General features: G+C 53.0%; 1 protein-coding gene and 1 pseudogene across 2 annotated transcripts; one reads left to right on the plus strand and one right to left on the minus strand.

Moving 5' to 3' along the window:
* Nucleotides 1-504: 504 nt before the first annotated feature.
* Nucleotides 505-16275, minus strand: LOC132245828 (zinc finger protein 708-like; annotated as a pseudogene).
* A 97-nt stretch (nt 16276-16372) lies between these two features.
* On the plus strand, nt 16373-27087 carry LOC132245838 (zinc finger protein 391-like). 2 transcript variants are annotated; one of them, XM_059718953.1, is made up of 7 exons: nt 16373-17524; nt 22113-22330; nt 22724-22819; nt 23039-23731; nt 23856-24066; nt 24416-24600; nt 25092-27087. In XM_059718953.1, exons 4-7 carry the CDS (start codon nt 23375-23377, stop codon nt 25704-25706), a joined length of 1368 nt encoding a protein of 455 aa, XP_059574936.1. In that variant the 5' UTR covers nt 16373-17524; nt 22113-22330; nt 22724-22819; nt 23039-23374; the 3' UTR covers nt 25707-27087. The 2 variants fall into 2 exon arrangements, with proteins under 2 accessions (XP_059574936.1, XP_059574935.1); XM_059718952.1 differs by lacking the exons at nt 16373-17524; nt 22724-22819 and having other exon boundaries at nt 21511-22330.
* Nucleotides 27088-27167: the final 80 nt, after the last annotated feature.

The raw sequence follows: 27167 nt of genomic DNA on the forward strand, positions 1-27167 counted from the left end.
AAGTCCCCCCCCACCACAAACTTCTGTCAGCACTAGACAATCTTTCTCCCTCACAGATGTGGGGTGTCCCACTGGCTCCCTGCAATGTTGGCTTTCTTTGCAAGCATCCAAAGTCGCTTTGCCCAGCAGCCAGCCATTTCTTTCAGTCTTCAAATCAGGGGGAAGCTCACAGCACTGGGACACTTGGTGGACTTTGCGGGATGCCCACCCAGGGGAGCACCAAGGTCCCAGCAGGAGAAAAGACTTTCATTTCCCCGTCCCCCCGCCCCCCCACCCAACAGCTTCTCAGCCCCAGCCCCAGCCAGAAGCACTTGTCCGCACTTCTTGTCCCGTCTCTGCACTTCGAATTGGCCCTTCGTAAACCCACAAACCGGTAGTCCACCCATGTCACCCTCCCCACCCATGTCACCCTGCCCTGCCCTGCCCTGCCCACACCTCTTGCAATCCTCTCCTGCAATGCACCATCCCACCAGTACCGAAGGGTGTCTGCAGCACACACTACTGTACTGTGCAATACCAACGCTTTTATTTACGCAGTTGTAACAACAAACAAACAACAACAACAGCCATTAACATAATCAAACCCAGAACAATGGTCCCTCATCCAATCACTCGAGATCCTCGTTTTCACTTCTGTCAAAACTTCTGTCCTCTGGGCTCAGGTTACCTAAAGGACTGAGAACGTCGCCTCCTGGTCTTGATCGAGGTGGTGATCTTCCGAGTGGGAACATTCACTTTCTTCGAGGCCGGAGATGATATCTTTGTTCTTCAATTGATGAATCCGGCTGGGCTGAGGTGTTGGGTTCAGGGGAGAGGTTACTAGCACTTGCACCTTGATGCTCCTCACTTGCCTGAGTGAGGTCCTGAGGGTCTTTGTCCTTGGCCTCATGGAAAGGTCCCAACCTGGGTTGGAATTCAGCTGCTTCGGGGTCCAATGGAGGTGATACCTTCTTGCAGTGCGAGGCGTGAGTCCACATTTGGTGACCTTGGCAACAAACAGCAGAATTAGTGGTCAGAAGTACCTGGAAAGGTCCCTTCCATCTGGGCTGAAGTGCGTTTTTCCGTTGATAGACCTTTACATAGACCCAATCTCCTGCTTTGAGGTTGTGAGAGGGAACATCCGGTGGTCGAGGTAAGGCTTCTTGGACCTGGGCTGCAGCCTGATGTTGAACCGGTTGTTGCTGATGTGGGAGTCTCAGGAGAGCAGGGTTCGAACAAAGGTCAAGGATATCCTCTGCTGGCTCTGGCGGTGGGGGCGCCCCGGGCAATGCTGGATACATCGGAGCGGTGGCCAGCGCATAATTTGGAGGAGCAGCCAATTTCTCCCGAACTGCTTTTAACTGTTTTACAAGGAGATTGGACAGACACCTGGCTGGGGTCGTCTGACCTGAGCACTCATTCCTGCCCAGGGCAGGGAGTCAGACTCAATGATCTAATAGGTCCCTTCCAACCATAACATCTGTGAAACGATGACGTTCAGACGTTAGCCCATTTCCAAATCTCAACTCAAAATGAGTGGGTTTTATAGATTCATAGATTCATAGATGTTAGGGTCGGAAGGGACCTCAATAGATCATCGAGTCCGACCCCCTGCATAAGCAGGAGAGAGTGCTGGGTCTAGATGACCCCAGCTAGATGCTCATCTAACCTCCTCTTGAAGCCCCCAGGGTAGGGGAGAGCACCACGTCCCTTGGGAGCCCGTTCCAGACCTTGGCCACTCGAACTGTGAAGAAGTTCTTCCTAATGTCCAATCTAAATCTGCTCTCTGCTAGCTTGTAGCCATTGTTTCTTGTAACCCCCGGGGGCACCTTGGTGAATAAATACTCACCAATACTGTTCTGTGGCCCTGTGATGAACTTATAGGCAGCCACAAGGTCGCCTCTCAACCTTCTCTTGCTGTTTTAATTGTTCTTGAGAGTCTTTTAGACTTCTAGTTTGAGATTCTGTCCACCTTTTGGACATTTCATCATACCAATAGAAGTACCACTGGTATTGTGGTGTTTTGGATCCACGGGACTCTAAAGCCCCTCTTAAGTGCACTATTTTATCCTGATCAAATGTTCCTTCCTGTGGAAAATGCTGCACGGGATCATCCCTAGTATCCCAGTTCCACTTATCCAGGTACTTGCGAGGCTCGGGAGAATAGTGTGTGTACATGAAGTACGCCGGAGTCCCCTTAGGGGGGACGGGAACTTGTTTAGACTGACTTGTTCCCATTTTCAGTCACACAGGGAGACGTAGGAGAGGCTTATTTAGGATGTCTGGGTCGCTCAGTGCCTTGCCCCGCGGGCAGTTTTTCACTGCCCAGACAAAAGGCTTCTGACCCGACACCGGCTCATAAAATGGAAATGGGGAGGGAAACACAAGAAGGATCCTTTCACTCCTGCTCTCGGCAGAAGCTACTGGGACAAGGGGTTTGGAAAAGACAAAATCACTCAGACGCCCTGTCCACTGGGTCACGAGGTTCCAGCTGGGCCCCTTGCTTTCGACGCTACTTTTGTAGGCAGAATCGGAGCGGCTAGACCCAGCCGTAGTCCCAGACCTGGTCAATGGCTCATTTTTCTAAAATACACACACACACATTCATTCCAGAGCCAGATAGAAAAAGACCAAAGCACTGGGAAGCCCTGTCCACTGGGTCACGAGGTTCCAGTTGGGCCTCCTTGCTTTCCAAACTGCCCTGTCAGGCAGAATTGGGGCGGCTGAACCCAACCGTAGTCTCAGACCTGGTCAGTGGCTCATATTTCTAAATACACACACGCGCATTCATTCAGTCAGCCAGACCTCCTCCCCCACACCGCCTGAGTTAATTAACTACAAGCCCGATGTGCTGTTGGATGAAGGTGCTTCAAACAGTTTCTCCCTGAATAAAACGTACGTTACCAGACGCAAAATTGGATCCTTTACCAGACAGAAAATTTTAGCCGGCAGCAAGGTTTAGACTGACCTGTTTTAACAAGGTTCAGATTCAGTTACCACGGCCAAGTTGGGAGCCTACAGGCAGTCCTCCTCCGAAACCCCAATAGAGATTTTGAATTAGGTCTTTTACCTCTCAAGTTTGGCGCCTTAGGGTTCGGGGGGGGGGGGGCAGTCTGCGGTCCTCCTTCCTCAGCACGTGTACTGGATCCGAGTCACGGCACCAGGAATTGTCGTGGAAACACACCCAGCATACTTTTGGGTCAGGTCAGCAGAAGCTTTTATTCAAAAGAAACTACAGCTGTAGGGGGGACTCCAAAGTGACATAGATTTCCCAAGCACTTGGAAGGGGTCCCCCCCCCCCCCCCAAGAGCAAAATCAGGAGGCTTATATACTTTTTAACAGTCGCTTACAACTCACGTGATCATATAGTGATATTAGCATGAAAAGCGGCTATAATATGACTCCATTATTTCTTTGCTGTAATCAGGATGGGAACTAATGGAGGAGGCGAGGTTAGTTCACAAACCTCCTTCTTGCACCTGGAAATCAGAGTTGTACATACTTTTTGCTATCTTCAAGGCCGCGGTGAGCGAAGCAGTTGCAGAGGAGTTACAAAGAACAAACACTTTCCCTTATCTGTTCTACTGTACAGAGCCAGCAATTCTCCACAAAGTGGTTATGTCATCTTATAACTCAAATAATCAAAGTTTAAGCCATATATTTTTTTTGATTCCACGCTTCTCACCCTACATAATTGCATAATTGAGATTTCCACAACTCTCTAATATTAAATACCTACCTAATCAATCACTGTCTTACATGATAGTACAGGCAGTCCTTGCACTTATGACACAATTGGTTCCTGAAAACCGTGTCTTAAGTCGAAACGCTGAAACTCGGAACTGATTTTTCCATAGGAAAAAATGTTATAAATGGGGGATTGGTTCCTGAACCAAGGCCCAATACCCTATTTTCACCAAAAATAACCCAGAATTTTGTACTCAGTCAATTATAGATGAGTAATATCATTACATTAATGTATTTATATTGTAAATAGCAATCATATTGATTTAGAAGGACTTCTCTGAGGTGACTTTGCTGGACTTGTTGAAGGGTTGTTGGCTGGAGTCTTCTCAGGAGTCTTGGCTGCAGGTTTGTCTGGAGGCTTGTCTGCTTTCTTAAAGAAAGTGTTCAAGGAAGTTTGGACAGATGTTCTCCAGGGAGATGGGCGATTCAGTGAACTTGTTGGCGTGGCTGGTGTCGGATCAAAGGTTGTAAAGTCAAAACTGATGTCAGAAAGTTAAGACGGTGTCAATTTTGTACGTGCCAAATGTTGTAACTTGAAATGTTGTAAGTTGAGGACTGCTTGTATTGTGCTCCAGTCCGGGTGACGGCATCACACTTGGACAGGTGAGGAATAGCTGGGATGGGAAATCTTGTGTAAGTAGGTGCATCACAAATGGGTCTAGGGAGGTGATACTTCCCCTCTCTGCAGCACTGGTCAGGCCACAGCTGGAGGACTGCATCCAGTTTGGGGCTCCACGCTTCAGGAGGGATGTAGATGGCCTGGAGAGGGTCCAGAGGAGGGCCACTTGTCTGGTTAAAGGCCTACAGAAAAAACCCTATGAGGACTGCGTGGGAGACCTGAACCTCCTCAGTCTCCGCAAGAGAAAGCTGAGAGGTGATCTTGTGCCTGCCTAGAAACTCATTGGGGGGCGGGGACAGGCAGCAAGAAGTAAGGGATCCAGTGTTTACCAGGGCGCCTGTTGGGGTAACTAGAAATAATGGCCACAAACTGGAAGAGAGCAAATTCAGATTGGACATCAGGAAAAATTCTTTACAGTGAGGGTTGCCAAAACATGAAATAAGGGAGGTGGTGCTGTCCCCTTCCTTGGAGGTGTTACAAGGAGATTGGACAGACACCTGGCTGGGGTCGTCTGACCCGAGCACTCATTCCTGCCCAGGGCAGGGAGTCAGACTCGATGGTTGAATAGGTCCCTTCCAACCATAACATCTGTGAAACGATGACGTTCAGACGTTAGCCCATTTCCAAATCTCAACTCAAAATCAGTGGGTTTTAAGACTTGAGAAGCTTGCCAGCACCACAACTGAACGGGACTTGGGTGTCATGACAGACAACATGAACATGACACACCAATGTGATGCTGTAGCTGGCAGAGCTAATCAAACACTCCCATGCATCTCCTGAGGCATCTCGAGCAAGTCTAAAGACGTCATCCTCCCGCTCTACTTGGCCTTGGTGAGACCGCAGCTGGAGGACTGCATCCAGTTACAGGCGCTGCACTTCAGGAAGGATGTGGAGAAGCTCGAGAGAGTCCGAAGGAGGGCCACGTTCAGGATTAGAGGCCTAGAGACCAGGTCACGTGAGAGAGGCTGAAAGACTTGGGACTGTTTAGCCTGGAGAAAAGATGACTCAGAGGGGACTTGGTGGCAGCCTATAAATATATCACGGGAGTACATCAGGGCCTGGGGGGAGCATCTCTTCACCAAGGCCCCCCAGGGGAGGACTAGAAATAATGGGCACAAGCTGATTGAAGATCACTTCAGACTGGACATAGAAAAACCTTCTTTGGGGTTTGAAACAGGCTCTCCCTAAAGGTGATCTTCAAAAAGTGTCTTGATGCCCATCCTGCTGGGGTCATTTGACCCCAGCGGTCTTTCCTGCCCAAGCAAAGGGGGGCTGGACCCAAAAATCTGTCAGGTCCCTTCCAGCCCCTAACTATGAATCTGTTACTTGTGGGGCTTGATTAGAAAGGACTCTGTTATAGAGAAAGGAAGGAGGGCGGGGGCAGCTGGCAAATGGTGCTGCAGAGTTGTGACAAGGGGCTGAGAAGCAAAACTGCCGAACTGGGCTCATGGGGTGACAGTAGCAGCTTCCTGCAGACTCCAAAGGGCATATGCAGGCCTGGGAGCAGAGTGATGTGCTTGGGAGGAAAGGGAAGGTCAAGGTGGAAGGCAGGAAATGCTTCCCCAGCCATAAACGGCTTCCTTCTTGCAACGCAAGAGCCTCACACACCACAACCCTGGGAGCAGGAGGACAAAGCTGGGAGGCAGTCGAACAGTCCCTGTCCCTGGGTGGCATTTGGACCCGGGTGGCACTTGGACCCAGTTGTCTACAGGAGGGCATCCTATCGTGAAGGCACTTCACCTGACCCTGGAAGCACTGGCTGCTTTTAGAGAAAGATGGGGATGGCACAGGCTCCAAGGCAGATGCAAAGATCATCTTCTCACAGGTTTCCCCGGCATCTGGGCTGGCATCTAGCTGAGATGTTTCCTCTTAACCCCTTCCCCTCATCAAGTCTTCAGAGACAGAATTTGTGCCCTTTGGGCTCTGCAGGGCCCTAGCAGAGGGGAATCATGGGGGAACTCTTGCTGCAGTCCACCAGCATGAGGCTGCTTGCCTGGCTACAGACACTGGCAGGTGCTGAGCGGGCAGACATCCCAAAGCCCTGCCTACTTTGCTGGCACAATTATGGATGATCCTGGATGTGGATGCACTGGTGCTGGGCCACAGTAGAAGAGTGGGGGGAAGCACTTCCCACACTCTGAGCACTGATATAGTTTCTTCTCTATGTGGACAAGCTTGTGCCGGGCCAGGTGGGAGGATTGAGTGAAGCTCCTCCCACACTCCGAGCACTGATGTGGCTTCTCCCATGTGTGGATGCGCTGGTGCTTAACCAGGCTGGATGACTGGGTGAAGCCTTTCCCACACTCCAAGCACTGATGTGGTTTTTTCCCTGTGTGGATGAGCTGGTGCCGGGCTAGGTCGGAAAATTGATTGAAGCGCTTTCCGCAATCCGAGCACTGATGTGGCTTGTCTCCCATGTGGATGAGCTGATGCCGGGCCAGGTGCAAAGATCAACTAAAGCTCTTCCCACACTCTGAGCACTAATGTGCCTGCTCCTTCGTGTGAATGAGCCGGTGTTTGGCCAGGTTGCAGGACTGGCTGAAGCTCTTCCCACACTCGGAGCAATGATGTGGCTTCTCCCCCGTGTGGATGAGCCGGTGCCGAGACAACATGGAGGAGGACGTGAAGCTCTTCCCACACTCTGAGCACTTATGTGGTTTTTCCCCCGTGTGGATGAGCCGGTGTATGGTCAGGTAGGAGAAACAAATGAAGCCCTTCCCACACTCCGAGCACTTATGTGGCTTTTCCCCCGTGTGGCTGAGCTGGTGCTGGGTTAGGTGGGAGGATTGGGTGAAGCCCTTCCCACACTCCGAGCACTGATGTGGCTTTTCCCCCGTGTGGACAAGCTGGTGACGGGCCAGGTGGGAGGACCGGCTGAAGCCCTTCCCACACTCTGAGCACTGATGTGGCTTTTCCCCCGTGTGGCTGAGCTGGTGCCGGACCAGGTGGGAGGACCGGCTGAAGCCCTTCCCACACTCCGAGCACTGATGTGGCTTTTCCCCCGTGTGGCTGAGCTGGTGCTGGGTCAGGTGGGAGGATTGGGTGAAGCTCTTCCCACACTCTGAGCACTTATGTGGCTTCTTCCCTGTGTGGATAAGCTGGTGCTGGGCCAGGTGGGAGAATTGGGTGAAGCTCTTCCCACACTCTGAGCACTGATGTGGCTTTTCCCCGATGTGGATGAGCTGGTGGTTGGTCAGGTGGGAGGATTGGGTGAAGTTTTTCCCACGATCTGAGCACTGATGTGGCTTTTCCCCCGTGTGGATGAGCTGATGCTTGGTCAGGCTGGAGGACTGAGTGAAGCTCTTCCCACACTCTGAGCACTGATGTGGTTTCTCCCTTGTGTGCATGCACCAGTGCCTGGACAGGCTTGAAAGCTGCCTGAATGTCTTCCCACACTTGGTGCAGCAGTGCTGCACACACTGGTGCTGGGACAGGTCTTGCCAGCAAATGAAGTTCTTCCAGCACGCAGTGCAGCGGTGTGTCTTCTTGCCCAGGTGGATGTGCTGGTGCAAAAACAGGGAGAAAAAATGGGTGACGGCTGTGTCGGCACAGTAGGGCGCACTACTACTCAGAGCCACCCTCCTCATTGTGCTAACCCAAAAACCTAGCTTCAGCAGTCTCACATGGGATGCCTACAGCTGGATGTCCTGCTTCCTGGGGAACACCCGCAAGCCTGGGGTAACGTTGCCACCATCCCAGCACTGGTCTCTGATGGGGTCTGTGCAGACCAAGGCACACAGACCCTGCAAGCCTTGGGAGTGCTTTGCCCACTGGTAATATTTCTGGGTGTCTTTCAGCCTGAAGCATCCCAGGATAACCTCACGTAGGACTGACAGTGAGCAGCCAGGGTAGAGAGGCAGGTGAAGCTCTTTCCACACTTGGTGCATGCAGGGGGTTTTTCCCTGGTTTCTTATCTTGTGAAGAGCCAAGAATGATGAACAGTTAAAGGTTTTCCTGACCTTGGGGCAGGGGTAGGCTCTGCCCCTCTGCTTGGCAGGGAGCTCCTGTTAGGCCTCAGCTCTGTATTCTTGGGCAACCCTGGCACAGGATGCAGTTTGTCTGACTCACAAAGGACTCAACCCCCCCCCCCTCCCCTCCTCTACATAAACGAAACTGATTAAGATGCAGTGAGAGACGCACCTAAAACTCTCCAGATAAGGGTGATAAGAGTGAAACAACTGCCCTACGTCTCATTTACATCCGAGATGGAACCAGATGACCATTCATTTACATGAGAGATGGAAAACAGAAAGCCTGAAGCAGAGATTGCAGAGAATTCTGGGACCAGAGAAGCAGGAGAGCGCTGCATGATGGGGAATCTGTGCTTCCAATGTTAATTAACCCATGTTCACACACACCCAGCTCAGCATTTATCAGACCAGTTCTAATCTGGATTTGCTAAGGACTTTTCTCCCCCCAGACACACACACACAGCTCTAAGTTTAATAGGCATCTCGGGCCGTACATTCCCCGGTCCCACTATGGGAGGCCTATTTAAACTTGATTGACTAAAACTCAGTTGCCGGGTTAGGGAATGCTGAGGCAAGAGACCGAGTCCGAGGGGGTACGGACAACATTTGAACAGTGGTTAAGGGTTCATCACAGCATCCAGCCTGCTGGAGCCCTAATCCCAGGTGTTGTCGTATCTTTCCCGAGATGACTGGTGGGAGTCCTCTCCACAAAAGGTTATGAGCACCCCAATAATTGCTTTAAGTCTGTTAAAAGACTATAGTAAAATCTGGAAAAGTCATGCTAAACTGAGGCTTGTGCACAACAAGTAAAAATCCCAAATCCTGATGCTGCAAGCTATCTATTGTTCCTGAAGAAACCATGAGATATCCCATCAGGATATCTGCCATCCATAGGAATCTCAAGCTGGCTCCCAAGTATTTGGGTTACTCCCTAATCTTGTGTTTCCTGATTATCAATCAGTTTCCTGAGATGGTCCAAACCAGATAACCCCTTGTCAATAGAAAAGACAATGATTTACACTACTGAGGGTGCTTCAAAGCAGCTGAACTGAGGGTATAAAAATCTGTAAGTGTGTGTGCTTGAAAGAGAAGAAAGAAGAAGCAGGGAGAAAGAAAAGGAGAAAGAAAGAAGAAGAAAACTCCTGTGCTGATACCATCCCCTGTCGTTCTTGGGACGCTGGAAGAACAGATCATCTCTCTCTTCAAGGATTGTGCTACGGACTGTGCCTGTCAGCTTTGCAGCCTGGGTACCGTGGACTCGGTGAGATTCCCAGCGTTCTCTCTTCTTTCTAGGCATAAACTTCTGAACCTGAACTGTATCAGTTAAGCTTGAGCTAAGTTTCCCCAAATACTTAGTGAAACCAGGGTAGTATTGTCATTGTTTGTGTTTGTTTTTCTTTTGCATGTCTATTACTACTAGTACTATTATATATTTCATATGCTTAGCAATAAATAACTTTTATAGGCAAACTGGTAGTAATTGGGTATATTTTTCCTTCTCTGCTTCTTTTTCCTCCTGTGCTCTGCAGCAACGCTTCTTTTACCTATGCTAAAGATCCCTGTGAAGCCCAAATTATTGTGGGGTCTGCTCATCAAGAGGCCAAAGATTTGGACGTGCTGAGTTTGAAACACATAAGGGGATCAGCTTGTACAGGCTGATTGACCCAGTTTGACTCAGACGTGCCCTTATGAACTGAATGCTGGCCCATGAGGGTGTCAGCTGGACACCCAGCCGGATTCAGAGGGATTCTGTTTACCTGTGTGCTTGTGTCTGACTGCATTTTATTGTTGCTCTTATGAACTGATTCTTGGCATATGAGGGTGTCAGCCTGTCCATGCTGATCAGCCTGGCCAGATCAGGCGTGTCACGTTAACTTGTGTGTGTGTTTGTGTGTATGACTGATTTGGTGACTGGAGGAACCCAGTCCCATTGAGATTGAGTCCTGCAAGATAGCTCCACTGGGGGTGAGGGCTTGCAGAAGGGAGAAATACAGCTCCGTATAGTAACACAAGCAGCACATTGACAGAATCACTAAGACCCTAGAAACTATCCCTAATAAATGAGCACACCCCAAAGTAATGGTTAAATTTGGTAACACTCCTGCTTTCCTCTGAGCCACTTCCCAATGCCTTGGCTGGGATGCAGTGCATCTTTCCAGCAGGTCTTTAGGTCTTTCAGCTCCACAAAGTGTTCCCTGCACCCAGGGCTCTTTCTAGGCTCTGCCCCTTCTCCACTCTCATGCTCCAGTGCAGATGGTACCTGGTTCACTGCCACATTCTCCTGCTGGTTTTGTGGCCTCCCCTGACTCGTGTGCCACTGCTCCTTTTCAGGTCTCCAGGAGCCAACCTCACCCAAACTCCCTAGGGAAGTCCATGCTGGCTCCAGGTCTGCAGGCCCTTCCACAGGAGGCTGCTCCTCAGCTCTGCTCAGCAGCCAGGCACCTCCTGCACGGGGAAGTAAAGCTCCAGATTAGACAGTGCCCTGCTGGCAAAGGGCAAACACTGCTATGTCTTCTGCTGGGATGGACCTCACAGCAGGCCTGGACCTAGCGCTTGGGTTCCCTCAAGAAAACAAGGTCTTCCTGCCAAAACCCCAAGTGCTGGGGGCAAGGGAGGGGCAGGTCCCTGTGCCCAGCTAATGTTCCCTACTCGGTGGAGTTCAGAGCTGGACTCTCAGGGTTTCTGGCCCCGCTCTCAGGCCTCTTACCTCAGACCCTGCTAGCACAAGTATGTACAGGACATGTGCGTCAGGACAGTGCCTGAATAGCGCCTTGCTCTAACAGCCTGAGGAGGAGGGGAGGACTTACAGCTGTTGCTCTCTTCTGAAAGGAGCAGGGCTATACTTCCTGCCTGCTTCCAGAGCAAGGTCTGGTGCAGGGAATGAGCCCATGGACCTTTCCTCCACTGACAGGTCTCAGGTGGCCTCCATGTCACAGGAGTCTGCACCGGGTCTAAGGCCTTGACATGAACCCAAACCTGGACTCAGTGCTGAGTTTTGGGCTTCATGACACTCAGGGCTCCAGAGATTAAACTGAAAGGTGGCAATTTTGGTGCAAACCATGGGGGATTCACTTCCACCCACAACTTGAAAGCTTCTGAATCTCACCCGTGCCATGGAGCCATTTCATGCAGCCTGAGACCATGATGAAACACTTCCTGGGTACTAGGTCAACCTGACCGGGGAAGCCAGGGAAAGTATCAGCTTCTTTCTTGCCCCACACTAATGGCTACACAGAGCCTCTGCATACCATGCTGGTTTCCATGTGGGACTACAAATCCCATCATGCTCTGGGAGATCCTGTTACACAGGTATGGCTACCTGGATCTGGGGAATCAACTCTTACGTTGTTGAGTGAAAATGGAAACTTATTATCATAGCAGCTCAGGGAAACCAGATCTGAGTCGAAAAAATCAAGACAGCAAACCTGACTGTCCCCTAAAATCTGTCATTAGAGGGAGAAGAAAGTAACAGTTACTTGTCTCCACATTGCTGAATTTCAGGAAGTGGGAATAACATCTGCCTGGACACATTACACCATAATATACTGTGTTGGAGGTCAGCACCCTGGAATGGTAGCACAGGGCAGGTCTGCACTTTCCAGGATCCCCTGGGGCTCTGGGCATGGAGCATTAATGAGAGGGGAGTAGGGAGGAGGGCCACAACTCACCTGCTAGCAGGTCGTCAGATCTTGAGATTTCCCCACAGTCCTCATCATCACAGACCCAGAGCTCCACTTGTCCTTGCTGGATGCTGCAGATTAAGTCAGGTGCAGGACCTCGATATCCTGTTTGGGGCAGTGGTTAAAGAGGGTTTGTGACTGGATACTGCATGCAGAATAACCAGCTGGGATTTGGGGAATCGATCTGATGAACATAACGTTTCTATTAGGGCCTTGATGGACATGGGAAAATGGGCATTTAAGGTGAAAGACAAGCCACTACAGGGAGAAGCCTTCAACAGATGATGTTGCTTGTCACCCAGGTGGTGGAGGGATTGTCATAGGAAACAAAGCACCAATCACTCCTGGTTTAGAAAGGGCATTAAAACTGACAGGGTCACCAGGGACAGGCAAATGGATGTCGTGATCCGTGATGTACTAGGGAGCAGAAAGATAAAGCTTTTACACTTTCAAGGTACCAAAAAGAAGAGACATTGAACACACTTATGTATGGACACACGAGCGAATTGGCCGTCAACAATGATGGGGGTGGGGACGGAGCGCTTCCACCCACCAGCCCGCACTGCCGCCACCTCCCAGGAGCAGGGCCCCCGCTCCATCCCCTCTGTCCATAACGCTCTTGGAGCATTCTGACTGGTTGTTTCAGAGTGCTCCAAGACCCTCACGGACAGACGGACGGACAGACGGACTAAGCCCTTTATTATATTAGATTTAAAAAATGCTACCAGTGTAATTCCAGCAAAAGGAGTGAAAATGAGCTGAGTGAAGGTTTAAAATGAGACTGGAGCCAGTGAAAGCATACAGGACAAGTGGCTGACAATGCGACTTCTTTGGGAAGAGGGACCCATTCAGAAAAGGACGCATCAGAAAAGCAAACTGACCTAGTAAAAGGTAAGTACCTCAACCCTGCGCACAACCCAGAACAAGCCCCTGTATTAGAGATACTCTGGAAATGAAAATGGTTTTTACTAGGTCTTGCAGATAGCACATTTTTTTTAATCACAATGATGGGCATCTGGTCTGCAGAGGGTTTTCAGCATGAGTACAAGAAAACTTTTGAGAATGGCAGAGAGGGCTGCGGAGCACAGGTCTTAACAGAAACACAGCAAAGCCAGAGAGTCTGGTCTATGGAGATGAAGATGTTAGGAAGGGATGTGGACAGATGATTCCAGTGACCCCCCGGTAGAAATACTTCAGTTACATCACGCGTACATATGTCACTAGAGGAAGAATTCAGGAAATGCACCAGCCACTGCTGTAGCAACAGGGGCCAATAAGACTTTCTGTTAACTTCTGCTGGGTCATAACGAGAGCAGAAAGGGGATTTAGATCTCACAGAACTGAGCATGCTAGGATTGTTAAATGTGCTTGGAGAGGACACGCTAGGCCAGGCAGGGAGGAAATCAGAATAATTCTCCAAGAAACAGCAACTGGAGAGGATATGCACACACTGAAACGGCAAAGGGAAATCACGCTGGCAAGAAACTGCTGCATATGGAAGAACCAGGAGTTATAAGAATGGGGCAGACGCAAGTGAAGGCGGCTGGATCAAATGAAGGTGGATATATCAGGTTGAAATGTGAAACCAGCCTGATCACTGACAGAGCAGTGGGGACGAAGTGGATAGAAAGGTTCATGAGGATGAGACTGTTGAAACACAGGGAGACAATTACAAAACTCCAGAGCTCACATATCTCCAAGGAGAAACAAGAACCAGAGCTTTACCCAGGGAAATGAGGGTGTTGAAATTCTTCAGCATCTGGTCCTGGTAGAGCACCTTGTCGTCATCTTCCAGCAGCTCCCACTCCCTCCGCGTGAAATACACGGCCACGTCCTCAAACACCTCCCGGACCTGCAGTCACAAGCATTACACCATCAGTGTCTCCCGTCCCACCTGCCTCCAGCCCCCACAGCCCTCTCTGCAATCACTCTGTGCTACAACTAATTGCAATCTTAGCCATGACAGGTACGGGTACACCATTCCCCAGTCTTCAGCTGAAAGGTGATGTGGATGCCGCTGTGGACACACGAGTTCACGTGTTGGCTTCAGCCCAGCTCATCACGTTCTGTTTGCTTGGGCGTGCTGACAGGGGATCGCGGCTCTGCCCCGGCTCCCTGCAGGGGTGACAGCCTGGCCTGCAGCAAGGGCAGAGCTCAATCCCCTGCCTGTGCGCCGCTGCCTGGAGCACGCAGGCTACAGATCAAGACCCTGCCTTGGCTCCAGAGCAAGCTGCCCTGCTCTGCCCTGATGCCTGCCAGTACAACTGGGGCTTGTCTCCATGGCAACCCCACCCTTGAACTCTCACAGCACAGCTGGGGCCGGGGTCGCCATGGATACCAGCCCCAGCCATGTGGGCAGGGGCTGCTGGGAAATGGAGTCCAGCTGCCGACTGGATCGGCTACTGTACCCACTCCTGCGCCAATGCCAGCTTTGTGCATTTGCAACCTCCACTACCGCAGGCTTGTCTCTCTTCAGGTCTTCTCCACTCCTCACATTCCTTACAGCACCCCTGGCTCCTCCTGGGCTCTGCCCCAGCTGTGCTCCCACCCACGACTGAACCAGGTGCCCTGCTCACCTCCCAACTCTCCTCCTGCTTTGGAGGCCTGCCCTGCCCCCTCTGCACTTGGCCCGGCTCAGGTGTCAGGGAGCTCCTCTCCTCCAGTCTCCCTGGGGAAGTCCTCTGCAGCTCCAGGTTTCCAGGCCCCGCCTCAGGAGGCTGCTGCTCCGCTCTGCTCAGGGTGCCAGCACCTGCGGGTGGGAAGAGAGTGCACAGGTTAGCCCTGGTGCTGCTGGCACCGGGAAAGCCCTGCTCGTCTCCTGGACTGGCCTGGGACTAAGGAAAATGTAGACTTCAGAGTGTGGAAGAAGGGGGACAAGACAGACACAAAATCCCATAGGTCTTCCTAACAGACCTCCATGGGATGACACTGGAGATGAGCCCCAACAGCTCTGTCCCAGCGTGGGGTGGTGAACACACCACGTCAGAGCCTGCTGGGAAATTGCTCCCTGGGAAAGAAGCTCGAGGGATGCCTGAGGTTTTATCAGCGTGCACGTTTAAGGAGGGGGAGGGGAAATGCAAGGCCAGTTTTCTAGAGGGCACGTGAAATGTTTCCTGGAGAACAAGAACCGCTGATGTGTTGGAGCGCTGACGCCATCAAAATGTTGCAGCAGAGAGATTTCTCCACGGAGGGACGCTGCCTCCTGCTGCGGGAAAGGGTCGAGCCAGCGCTCCTTCCCTGCTCCTGGGGAAGGGCCTCGTCTGGGGCACCAGCCTGAGCAGCTGTTGTCTGCTGACACCTCCCCGGTCTCCTCGGGTCCAGGGGACTCTGCAGCAGGACAGGCCCATGGCTGCTCCGGCCAGGACTCACCAGGCTCCTGCGGTGCCCCTGTGGGCTGCATCGTGTCCGACGACACGTCCTCGACCTTCACACTCGGCGTGACCTGGGGACGGGATAAATATGTCACCGGGGAGCTGGGATCTGGGAGGGAACATCCCCCAAACACACGGAGACGGGCACAGCAGCATCAGGGTGAAACGTTTTCACAGGGAGCGTCTCTTCCTGCTGCCCCAGGTGAAACCCCTCGGCCCCGGTCATGCCGCAGCCTCACTCCCAGCTCCGCATCTCCCGTGGCAGTGTCGTGGGAGAAAACTCCCCGGAGTCCACTGTCTAGCTGCGTAGGACCCAGGCAACACGGATAAAGGCTTTTACTGCAGTGTATTTGCTCGAGCAAATGCCCATAGCCAACAAAGAGGCAAAAAATGGCCCCAAACAAAGACTACAGGACCTTCTTATACTTTTTCAGAAGATAAGGCAGCAGAGATACAGAGCACTGCCCTACGAGGGGAAAAGGCGGGGAAAACTTGACAGGTGTGTGCTTTTACTTAGTCTGGTCCTTTTCCGTAAGCAACAGAATTACAATGCTGCCTTAACACAATCAGTTTTGGACTAGCTGATTTTAAAACTTTTTGCGGAAGCTAAGCAGCCGTTAAAGCGTTGGGGAGCAAAACAGCAGAGTTACAGACATTTGCGGAGCACATGACCGCTGTCTGGCAATAACACGCATTTACCGAGGGCACGACCTCGGGTTTTGAACAAGGGCCTCTGGTCCGGGACATCTTCTGAACAGACAGACTAGCTTGTTTCAGGGAAAAGGGTCTTTGCTCACCACAGCAGGCGGCCAGGAACTGCTCCAGCACCACCAGCGCCAGGTCTGCTCCTTGCCGCGGCTCCAGCCAGCCCCGGCACAGCTCCCGCCGCCGGCCGCACACCTCCCCCGCCCCGCCCACTCCGCGCCCCGCCCCGCCCCGCCCCGCCCCGCGGCACACACACACCCGCCGCGGGGGCTGCTGGGAGCGGAGCGCAGACCCCCCCCCCGTTAACCCTTTGCTGGCAGGCCCCCACCCCGAGCCGCGCTCGCCGGCCCGCCCCCCCTCCGGTGCCCCGCGACCCCGCTGTGCCGCCCGGGCCGGGGTGGCGGCCGGGGCAGGAGCGGGGCCCGGGCACCTCCTTCTCTCGTGCCCCAGGACCGGGCCCCCCGCGCCCTGCCCCGTGCGGGGGGCGGCACCCGAGCGCCCCGGCCCGAGCTGGGGGACGGGGTGCGGGTCGGGGCGAGGGGGCCGCGGTGCTGCTGGCCCTGGGGGTGTCGGGTCCGGCCCTGGGGGTGTCGGGTCCGTGATGCTGCCCGCTCCGGTTGGGTCTCGGGGTCCCCCCACGTGCAGTTCTGGGGGTCTCGGGGTCCCCCAAGCTGCCACCTGTCTTTGGGTTTCGGGGTCCCTCGGCTCCTGGCTCTGGGGAGGGCCCCCCAAGGCCCTGCACCCCCTACTTCCCCTCGGCCTCCTTCTCCCGGGCTCTTCTTCCGCTCAGCTCTGCATCAACCTCCAGCCCAAGGACCTTGACCCCCTCGCAGGGGACCGAGCCCCCCGGGGACTCCAGGCCCCCGAGCTCGCCCGTGGCCAGGCAGGTGCTTTTGCTCACATTGAGCTTGGCCCCTGCTGCCGCTTCGTAGACCTGTGTGTGCCACAGGGATCTTCCTCCTGAACACTTATTCTGGCACAGGACGTTCAAGTCATCCATGTAGGCCGGGACCCTGGTCTCTTCCTTGCCTCCTCCAGGGATCTGGACGCCGCGCAAGAGGAACCAGTCCAACGCCAGGAGATCCGGGGGCAGGAGGTGATGCAGGCCATGCAGCTCCCGCCTCAGACCCAGTTTCCCACAAAGACCCCACAGCTGGCATCGGGGCACGACCTCCCCACCCCAGAGACCCAGCTGGCATCAAGGCTTCAGGGGCCTTTGCTGCCTGGAAGCCGAGGGGCCGCGGGAGGTTTTCAGCCTCCTGCAAGAGCTCGGCCAGCGCTGGCTGGAGCCGCAGCGCCGCAGCAAGGAGCAGATGCTGGAGCTGGTGGTGCTGGAGCAGTTCCTGGCCCTCCTGCCCCGGGAGATGCGGAGCTGGGAGTCAGGGCACGGTGTGGAGACCTGCACCGAGGCCGTGGCCCTGGCTGAGGAGGAAGATTGAAAAACCCCAGGTGAGAGTGTTCCCACCTCCATGACCTCGGGCAGCGTTCCCTCCCCGCCCCCTCGCTCCCAGATCCTGATGCCGCGGTGACACACTTATCTTATTCCTAGATCACAATGTGTGTGCATGTCAAGGAGGGGCACTTCCGCCGGCAGTTCCGGTTTTGGGGTTGGTGCTTCCAGGGGTGCACAGCCAATCTTGGGGGGTGGAAGTGCACCCCCTATATGTTGCCAGTGGGCACAGAACAGGGAGAAGGGGGAATCAACCCCCTATTCGTGACAAGCAGGACAATTCAAGGCAAAGCAAACCTAAAGCTTCTTATGCTGTCAGGGTGCCCAAGACATCTAAGGCACTAGGCTCAGATAAGGTCTTTCCCCTTGTTTAGGGAGTTCTGGTGTCTGTCTGGAAGCGTGGGTCCAAATCCATCCCCTGGCACTTGCTTTTGGCTGGCCACTCACACTTCTGCATGCCAGCCTCCTCCAGCAAGCTTAGCAACACCAGCAGCTTGGCTGCTCGTGCTCTGGTGGCTTGCCCCTTGAGAGCTGTGGCCACATTTCCTCCGGTGCAGCACTGGAAGTGGGTCGGGGCGTCCAGGGCACCCTCCTCTCCCGCTGCAAGCCTCCCCACACTTGTTCTGAAGGTCTCGGTGGTGGGGAGTGCTGCCAGGACAAATGCCGGAGCCCCGGGCAGTTCCACCACCAGCAAAACCATCCCAGAGTCCAAGGCACAGAAGCACTCGGAGCGAGAGGGCAAGAAAGTGGGGGAGACAGAACGCAGACGCCCAGCTTCGGGGCTCTCTCTCGCAAGACAGCAGCAACTACCTGCCGGAGGTGGCAAGGGAAGCTGAGCCCGGCTGCAAGTGCGGGGGCTCGGCGCCTTACTGCTCTATGGGAGACCTGGGGAATGTGGGTTCGGGCCTGCACCCAGGATGCTGCCAAAAGACTTTGGAAGTATCTGAAGCCCCCGGTGAGGAGTGGAAGAGGTTTGCCGGGTGTAGGGCCACTTATGAGTCTGGACTGACTCATGGATTTGGACTTGATTTGGCTGGGAACAGGAAACAATTCTTTAAAAAGAAGCTTGAGCCACTTGGTCAGGAGAGGGCAGGAGCAATCCCCACCCAGGCAGGCTCTCCAGCACCTGACAATGGGCCATTTGATGAATGGGCCATTTGCTGGGTGTGGAGACTCCGTGCTCCCCATAGGAAGTATGGAGGAAAATAAAAAGGGGAAGTAAAATATTGTTCAAGTACAGTTAGCAGATAAAGGAAGTGATAAGATTGCTTAAAATATAATTCATGAAAAAGCTGATGCTTTTGCTAATTTTGCAATTTTCAACTGTTAGTTGCAAGACTGTGTGGAAAGTACCTAAATCTTTGGGTGGAACCGATATCGTGATTGGTTATGTAAAGATGATCTCATGCAACTGAAATGTATAAGAACTTATACATTACGTACAAGGATAGCCAGTATTTATTTGCATTTACTTATCAGGGATTCCAATATACTTGAACAAGACCGCCTCAGGGATGTACAGAATCCCCAACCCTGTTTTCCCAAATCCTAAAAAAGGATTTGGACCCTATCACGTTCAAAGGGGGGTCCACTCTTGTTCAGTATGTTGATGATCTACTGCTAGCCTCGCCCTCTTTTGAGGCCTGTAAGCAAGATACTTTGACACTCCTCACAGCATTAGCTCAATAAGGCCACAAGGCCTCAAAATCTAAATTACAGCTCTGTAAACCTAAGGTACATTACCTGGGGCACGATGTCTCGGCAGGAGAACGACACCTTTCCCCTAGTAGAGTTGAAGCTATCCTCAACATTCCCAAACCAATAACAAAAAACATGAGGGGATTCTTAGGTGCAACAAGTTATTGTAGACAGTGGATTCTGGGGTATGCTGCTCTTACCAAACCTTGCAAGCATTCACTCATAATACTACCCCGGAACCCCTCCAACAGGCCGGACTCCAAAGGCCGAACAGGCATTTACAGCCCTAAAGCAAGCCCTCACCCTTGCTCCCGCTCTCGAACTTCCTAATTATAAGAAACCTTTTACCTTGTTTTGTCATGAACGGGAAGGAATTGCTTTAGGAGTACTCACTCAGCTACATGGCGGGAAACATCGCCCAACTGCATATTACAGCTCTGCCTTCGATCCAGTAGCTGCGGGACTCCTTCCGTGCCTCCGTTCAGTTGCAGCTGCTGCCTTGTTGGTTAAAAAGACAAAATCTCTAGTCTTGGGACACTCTTTAACCGTCGCAGTTCCACACGCTGTAATGGCCCTTCTCCTCAAAGGCAAGACCCAGCACATTTCTAATTCTCGTCTTACTGAATATGAAAAAATTCTACTGTCAGCTACAAATGTAACCTTAAATCCTTGCTCAGTTCTGAATCCTGCATCACTTCTGCCTATTGCCTCTGATGGTGAGCCTCATGATTGTCTGTCTGTCACAACTCAATTGTTAACCCCTCGAACTGACCTCAAGAATATTCCTATCCCAAACTCTGACCTTGTTTTGTTTGTTGATGGTTCCTGTCTTAGAAATAATGTAGGCGAATTAGTTACAGGTTATGCAGTATGCACTCAGTATGCTGTTTTAGGGACGTATTCTTTACCCCAAGCTCGTTCTGCTCAAGTTGCTGAACTCATCGCTTTGACACGTGCTTGTATTCTTGCAAAAAATCAAACCGCAACCATTTATACTGACTCTAAATATGCTTTTGGTGTTGTTTATGATTTTGGACAAATTTAGAAACAAAGAGGGTTCCTTACTTCATCAGGGACCCAAATCAGTCATAGTTGTTATGTAAAGGCACTCTTAAAAACTGTTCAACTGCCCTCTGCTATTGCTATTGTTAAATACAAAGCTTGCGAAAAACCCTTTAATGGTGTCACACGAGGAAATGATCTGGCAGACGGTTCTGCCAGAAACGTGGCCCTTTCTGGCCCACAGGCTCCTAACTCTGTTTTTGTTTGTTTTTCAGCAGACCAGTCTCCATTGGCTAGCCTTTCAAGTCTAGCCCTTCTTCAAAATCAGGCCCCAAAAAAGAAATAAATAACTGGCTGCGTGCAAGATGTTCACTGCACCCCGACTCTGTCTGGCGCTCCCCGGACGGCCGCCTAGTGGCGCCTAAAGAGCTTTTGCCACATCTTGCCCGTTTGACCCACTCTGTGGCCCATATGAGCAAGGGGGGAATAATTGCTACAGTAAAGAAAAATTGGTTTGCCCCAAATTTTCCTTCCATGGCACAACAGTACTGTAGCTCCTGTCCCATCTGTCTAGCTCACAACATTGGGCAACGGGTGAAAACGACACCCGCAGCCCATCCCCCTCCATGGGGACCGTTTGTAAATCTGCAAATTGATTTTGTACAGCTACCTAAGTGCTGTTCTTATGAGTATATTCTTGTTATTATTGATATGTTCTCTGGATGGGTAGAAGCCTACCCATGCATACGTGCTGATCCTATCACTGTAGCAAAAAAAATTGCTAAAAGAAATCATCCCTAGATTTGGGTTGCCCCTCACACTAGATAGCGACCGCGGCACCCATTTCACAGAACAAATAATAAAAAACATTTGTCAAGCACTCAATATACAGCAACACCTACACTGCAGTTACCATCCACAATCAAGTGGTGCTGTAGAACGCAAAAACCCGGGGCAGGGGGGGCTGGCATGCGGCCGGAGCGCGGAGCGGTGCCGGCCGCGCAGCCAGGGCAGGGAGGGGCCGCGGGCTTGCACGGGGCCGCCGCTGCCAAGCGCTTACTCAGCGGGCCGGGACGGCCGCAGCCTCCGCATCCTCCCGCTGCGGCCGCGGAGCGGTGCTGGGCGCGGGGATGGCTGCGTGCTGCCCGGCCACCACCGCGCTGCCGCGGCCGCCCGCACAGCGCCGAGCACGGCTCCGCGCCCGCAGCGGAAGGTTGCGGAGGCTGCGGCCGTCCCGGCCCGCCGGGCAAGCGGCAGCGGCGGCCACGTGCGAGCCCGCGCCCCCTCCCTGCCCTGGCTGCGCGTCGGGCGCGGAGCGGTGCCAGCCTCCCCCGGGCAGGGGCATGCGTGCGGCCCGCACATGGGGGCACCACCACCCCGTGTCACTTGCCCGCAGAGGGGCACCCCTGCCCGACCCCCTGCCCTGCTCCCAGCTGCGATGTGCTCCTGGGGCTGACAGCACACCCCCCCCCCCCACCCCCTCTTATGGTTCTGGACCGACTCATGGATTTGGACTTCATTGGGCTCTTTTGGATTGGAGCACGAAACATTTCTTTAAAAAAATCAACCCCCACCAAGCATAGAAGGCTATATCTGCCTGGGCTCAAGGACGACTTGGGCAGGAAGATCCCCCTATGTCATGAATAGACAGGAAACCCCCTGGGCCTGTCCCACACTAGAGGTTGCTCTTATCATCTGTTGGGTGCATTGTGGGGTTTTCACGTTGGTGTTCCCTGCCTCAGTTTCCCTTTCTTGTGCCCTCTGCTGTCACCATGGGAAAGAATGGGTTAAGGCTGATGTGACTTACCCGGGGAAGGAAAGGGAGGGGTAACTCAGCTCCTGGGGAAGGGGCCACCAAGATTACAGTGGGCTGGTTTGCATATGAAGACACAGCAGAGCAGCACTGAGGAGGAGCCCCAGCACCTGGAGAGCCCTGCCCTCTCCGGCACACCCAGGAGGGACTGTTGGAAAAGACACTCCCAGGGACACCAGGGGGAAAGCAGAAGGCAGAAGCAGAGGAGACCTCTACCTGCTCTTGTGTTGGGCAGGATCCTCCTGCTTTGCTGCATAGGACTCCCGGTGCCCAGAGTTCATCTGCAAGAGAGGTAAGTCCCTCTCTGGGAGAGAAGTGAAAGAGAGACCCTGGGCAGTGGGAATGCAGAGAGCCGGGAGGGTGGGACTGCAAGGGCTGGGTCAGAGCCCGAAATGCGAAGGCTCCCCGATGTCTGGGCTGGCTTCAAGGGAAGCTCAAACAGAGCATGTTAAGGTTTGGGATCCAAATAGAAAGCCCATCTGGGTAGGTCAGCACAGCCAGGTCTGGGAAGCACACAGGGTGTGCGCGGTGGGACTCCAGAGGGTTGGTGCAGCCCAGCCAGCGCCAGGGCAGCCTCAGGAGCAGGCTGTTTGCTGAGAGTTTGCTGCTTGACTGCTGGAGGAAAAGCCTGTGTGAGAGCAACCCACACTTGAAGTATATCCCAGTCCCAATCTCTTGCCTTCAGGGTCTGACTGGAAAAAGATGCATCCCCAGAACAGATGTTTTCTGGATGATCCCCCTCCGGTCTGCAGGACTCACAGAAGCCAAAGGCAGAAGTCAGGTCAGGGGATAGACAGGGAGCTGTGGTTGGGGCATTTCTGGATCCATCCTGGTCCCCGCATCCTGTGCAGGGCAAGAGGAGAAGCAAGAATGACCCTAAGGCTGCTCTGAGTAGGGGACTGTCGAGGCATCAGGGCTGGGCAGACCTCGGGGCTGGGGCAGGGTCTCAGTCCCTGCCTCCCATTACACGGTGCGATCTGTGCTTTCTCCTTTCCCACAGGCGGCCCTGGAGCCTGGATGCTGTCAGGAGGCACCGTGAGTGAGTGCAGGGAGAGCAAGAGCCCAGGCCCCCGGCTGGAGTGAGGCCTTTCCTGGGGAGACGGTGGATGCTGTGCTGGAGCCCGTGGCAGCCGTGGGCCTTCCCTGCGCAGCCTGAAGTGAAGCTGAAGGAGCAGGACCCAGGAGATCTCCAGGCAGGAGCTGAGGGGGAGAGCAAATCCCTTTTGTGGTCCAGACTGGGACCAGGGTGAGGAGGGTTTCCCCAAGGTGGTCAGCACCTTGGCCAATAAAGCAGGAGGAGTCGGTCCAACGCCAGGAGATCCAGGGGCAGGAGGTGATGCAGGCCATGCGGCCCCCGCCTGAGACCAAGATTCCCTTAGAGACCCCACAGCTGGCGTACGACCTCCCCACCCCAGAGACCTGGCGCCAGCGTTTCCAGGGCTTCTGCTACATGGAAACCATGGGGCCGCAGGAGGTGTGCAGCCGCCTGTGGGAGTTTGCCCTGCGCTGGCTGGAGCCCCAGCGCCGCAGCAAGGAGCAGATGCTGGAGCTGGTGGTGCTGGAGCAGTTCCTGGCCATCCTGCCCCGGGAGATGCAGAGCTGGCAGTGGGGGCATGGTGTGGAGACCTGCGCTGAGGCCGTGACCCTGGCTGAGGGGTTTAAGCTGGGGCAGGAGGAGGAGGAGAAGCTGCAGGTGAGTGTTTCACCCTGATCATGGATGCTGCAGTCCCCATCCCCATGTGCTTGGGGGATGTTCCTTCCCAGCCCCGTCTCTCCCATATCCCGGCTTCCCAGTGATATAGTTGTCTCGTCTCCAGGTCATAGTGAGTGTAAAAGCCGAGGAGGTGTCCTCAGACAATATGCATCCCGCTGCGGCATCACAGGAACCTGGTGATTCCTGGCCAGTGCAGCCAAAGGCCGAATGTGTGGACAGGCCTTTGGAGGACTCAGGAGAGAGGGAAACACCGGGGCCTCTGGACAAGCCACTTCAGGTCTCCAAAGAGGATCCTCAGCCTCACCAGGACTCAGGTGAGGTACCAGATGCAAGGCCTGGGTGTGGATTTGGGTGTCTGTCCTGTGTGCAGAGGGAGAGGTTTGAATGTGTTTTTGGAAGTCCAGCACCCAGAACTGGACACGGTACTCCAGCTGAGGTGTCCCCAGCACCAATTAGAGAGGAAGTATCACTTCCTTAGCCCTGCTTGCGATGCATCAGCTAATGCACCCCAGTTTGCTATTAGCTCTGTTGACTACAGTATCGCACTGGTGGTTCATGTTCATCCTGTGACCAACCACATCCATGATTCCCGGGAACTTTGTTTTAAACTCTGCAGTAGTTGCCAGCCTGGGCACTAATCTGGAGTTTCTCTTCCCCATGCAGGAGGTGCCTGGCTGCTGAGCAGAGGTGAGGAGAAACCTCCTGTGGAAGAGCCTGCAGACCTGGAGCCAGCGCAGACTTCCCCAGGGAGTTTGGGCGAGATGGACTCCCTGAGACCTGAGAAGGAGCCACGGCATAAGAGTCAGGGAAAGCCCCGAAAGCAGAAGGAGAATGTAGCGGTGAACAAGGTACCATCTGCAGTTGGGTGTGCCAGTGGAGAAGGGGCAGAGCCTAGAAAGAGCCTTGGGTGCAGGGAAGAAGTTGTGGTGCTGAGAGACCTAAAGAGCCGCTGGAAAGGTGCACTGCATCCCAGCCCAGGAAGTGGGGAGAGCTTCATCTGGAAGCAGGCGCTCACTACCAAGAACAGAGGCAGAGCCCATCCCAGCCCCAAGGTCAGAAAAGCTTTTAACTTCCCATCACTTCTGGCTCTTCATAGATAAGCACAGGGAGATAAGCCCCATGTATGCACTAAGTGTAGGAAGAGCATTAGCTGCCTCTCTGCCCTGGTTGCTCACCTCCACATCTAGTCTGGGGAGTTCCCCCACTGCTTCACCAAATGGGGAAGAGCTTTTTGTGGCCCTCAGGCCTGGTCAAGCACCTACATGTGCAGAGGGGGAAGAATCAGTACTGCTGTGCCATGTGTGATAAGACCTTCACCCATTTCTTCTCCTTGTCTCAGCAACGTCATATCCACCCAGGGAGGAAGACACACCGCTGCAACAAGTGCAGGAAGAACTTCAGCTGCGTGCAAGACCTGTCCCAGCACCAGTGTGTGCAGAGTGGGGAGCAGCCATACCTTTGCACCAGGTGTGGGAAGAGCTTCAAGCAGCCCTCCATGCTGGCCAGGCACTTGTTCATGCACACACGGGAGAAGCCACATCAATGCTCAGAGTGTGGGAAGCGCTTCAACCTGTCCTCCATCCTGGCCAAACACCAGCTTATCCACAAGAGGGAGAAGCCACATCGGTGCTCAGAGTGCGGGGACACTTTCACTCACCCCTCCAGCCTGACTCAGCACAAGCGTATTCACACAGGGGAGAAGCCACATCGGTGCCTGGAGTGTGGGAAGAGCTTCTCCCGTTCCTCTAGTTTGGCCCGGCACGGGCTCACCCACACAGGGGAGAAGCCACATCAGTGCTTGGAGTGTGGGAAGAGCTTCACCCTGTCCTCCAGCCTGACCACACACCAGCTCATACACACAGGGGAGAAGCCACATCAGTGCTCAGAGTGTGGAAAGAGGTTCACCCAGTTCTTCAGCCTGGCCCGGCACCAGTTTATACACGCAAGGAAGTAGCCACATCAGTGATCAGAGGGTGAGAAGAGCTTTATGAAATTCTCCCACCCAGCTCATCCACACAGAAGAGAGGCCACATCACCATATTTCTCAGCTATTATTCTCACTGAAATTACCAGCATCCCCATTTTTTATATTTTTTTGAGGAAATGTGCCTGTGGTATGTGTTGCAGTTAGAAACCGAATTTTTAACCAAGTGCTCTGGGAATTAACACAACACCTGGTCGGTGGATAGCAGAAAGGCTTGTTTTAATCACTGCTAACAAGCTACAACACTAAGTTACAGTACAAGACTCTTTCCCAATATAAAAGAAGCTATTAGCCCTTAGTGTTATCTTTGCAGCACGGAGATCTTTACCTGATGCAGGCAGGAGGCCGTTCTTGTACAGCCTCAAAGCCTGGGTCCTTCACGTGGAGGCTGGGTGGCAGGATAGGTTCTGGTCTGGACTGCGCACGCCTTGCTGACAAACCTGCTGAGTTTCTATACTGGGTTTTTTTCAGCATATTTTCTTGGTGGGTTGAAGAACATGGCCTGGATAAAGGTGACAGGGTGGAGGGTCATTGTCCTTTGGTTGTGTTGTAAACGTTAGCCTTTTGCATCCATCTCTGGCTGCTGTAAGGAAAACCGACATGCACAAAAACCCCTCAATGCTCTGAAGGCTTCTCATTTGCTTAATTATAGTGTGGCTTGATTGCTGGAACCCGACACCCTAAACCAGGGTATACTACTTGATTAACTGCAGTAGAGCTCGATTACTTGAATTGAGCACCTTAGCCCACGAATTGTAAGGCACTGTATAGGCTGCTGTGATAACAGGGCAGAACTCAAAATATTTTCCAACTGGCACAGACACCTCGATTGGCGAGGGATCTGATAACAAGGGAGAGGCAATCACTTGGAAAAGGGAGCTTACTCATAATCAATTTAGAGTAGTTGGGCTCAGGGTGTACTTGATACCAAAGCCAAAGATGAGATTAACTGTATTGTTATGTTTCAGGTGGCCCCAGTCATGAGTTTGCCTTCTTGTGCAAAAGGGCACTGATATTATAATTTAGTCATTTGAATTTTGCATGGAGGTGCAGACAAGCTCTGTGTCCAGCAGTGTGAGAGAAAAGCCAGTGTCTATTCTCTTTTAATCACACAGTTCCGAATCAGGTTTCTCACTGTAGACATCCCTCTCCCCCTAGTCCCTACGTTTTCAAGTTTCAATTTTAAGAGAAAAGACAAGTGTGGCATGTCAACAAGGGAAGTGCCCATTTGACAGCCAGGGCTCCTCCAAAATGTGCATAGCCCGGGTCTGGTCTTGGGGTGTTCCTGACACTCGATTCTGCTGATGCTTCCCTTTCTATTTTGGGTTCGAATAAAAACACCCGAAAATACCTTCCTAGCTGACACCATGGCTTGCACAAGTGTACCAGGCTAGAGCTGATCACACATGAACATCCTCTGTAAAAAGAGAC

The sequence above is a fragment of the Alligator mississippiensis genome, chromosome 15 (assembly GCF_030867095.1).
Source record: "Alligator mississippiensis isolate rAllMis1 chromosome 15, rAllMis1, whole genome shotgun sequence".
NCBI lineage: Eukaryota > Metazoa > Chordata > Crocodylia > Alligatoridae > Alligator > Alligator mississippiensis.

What these genes read in the sequence shown, in the direction of transcription:
- LOC132245838 (XM_059718953.1), top strand. Translation starts at nt 23,375, where the DNA reads ATGCAGGCCATGCGGCCCCCGCCTGAGACCAAGATTCCCTTAGAGACC. An exon ending in TCAGCCTCACCAGGACTCAG is followed by an intron (nt 24,067 to 24,415) that starts GTGAGGTACCAG and finishes TTCCCCATGCAG; the next exon opens with GAGGTGCCTGGCTGCTGAGC. An exon ending in AGAATGTAGCGGTGAACAAG is followed by an intron (nt 24,601 to 25,091) that starts GTACCATCTGCA and finishes TCCTTGTCTCAG; the next exon opens with CAACGTCATATCCACCCAGG.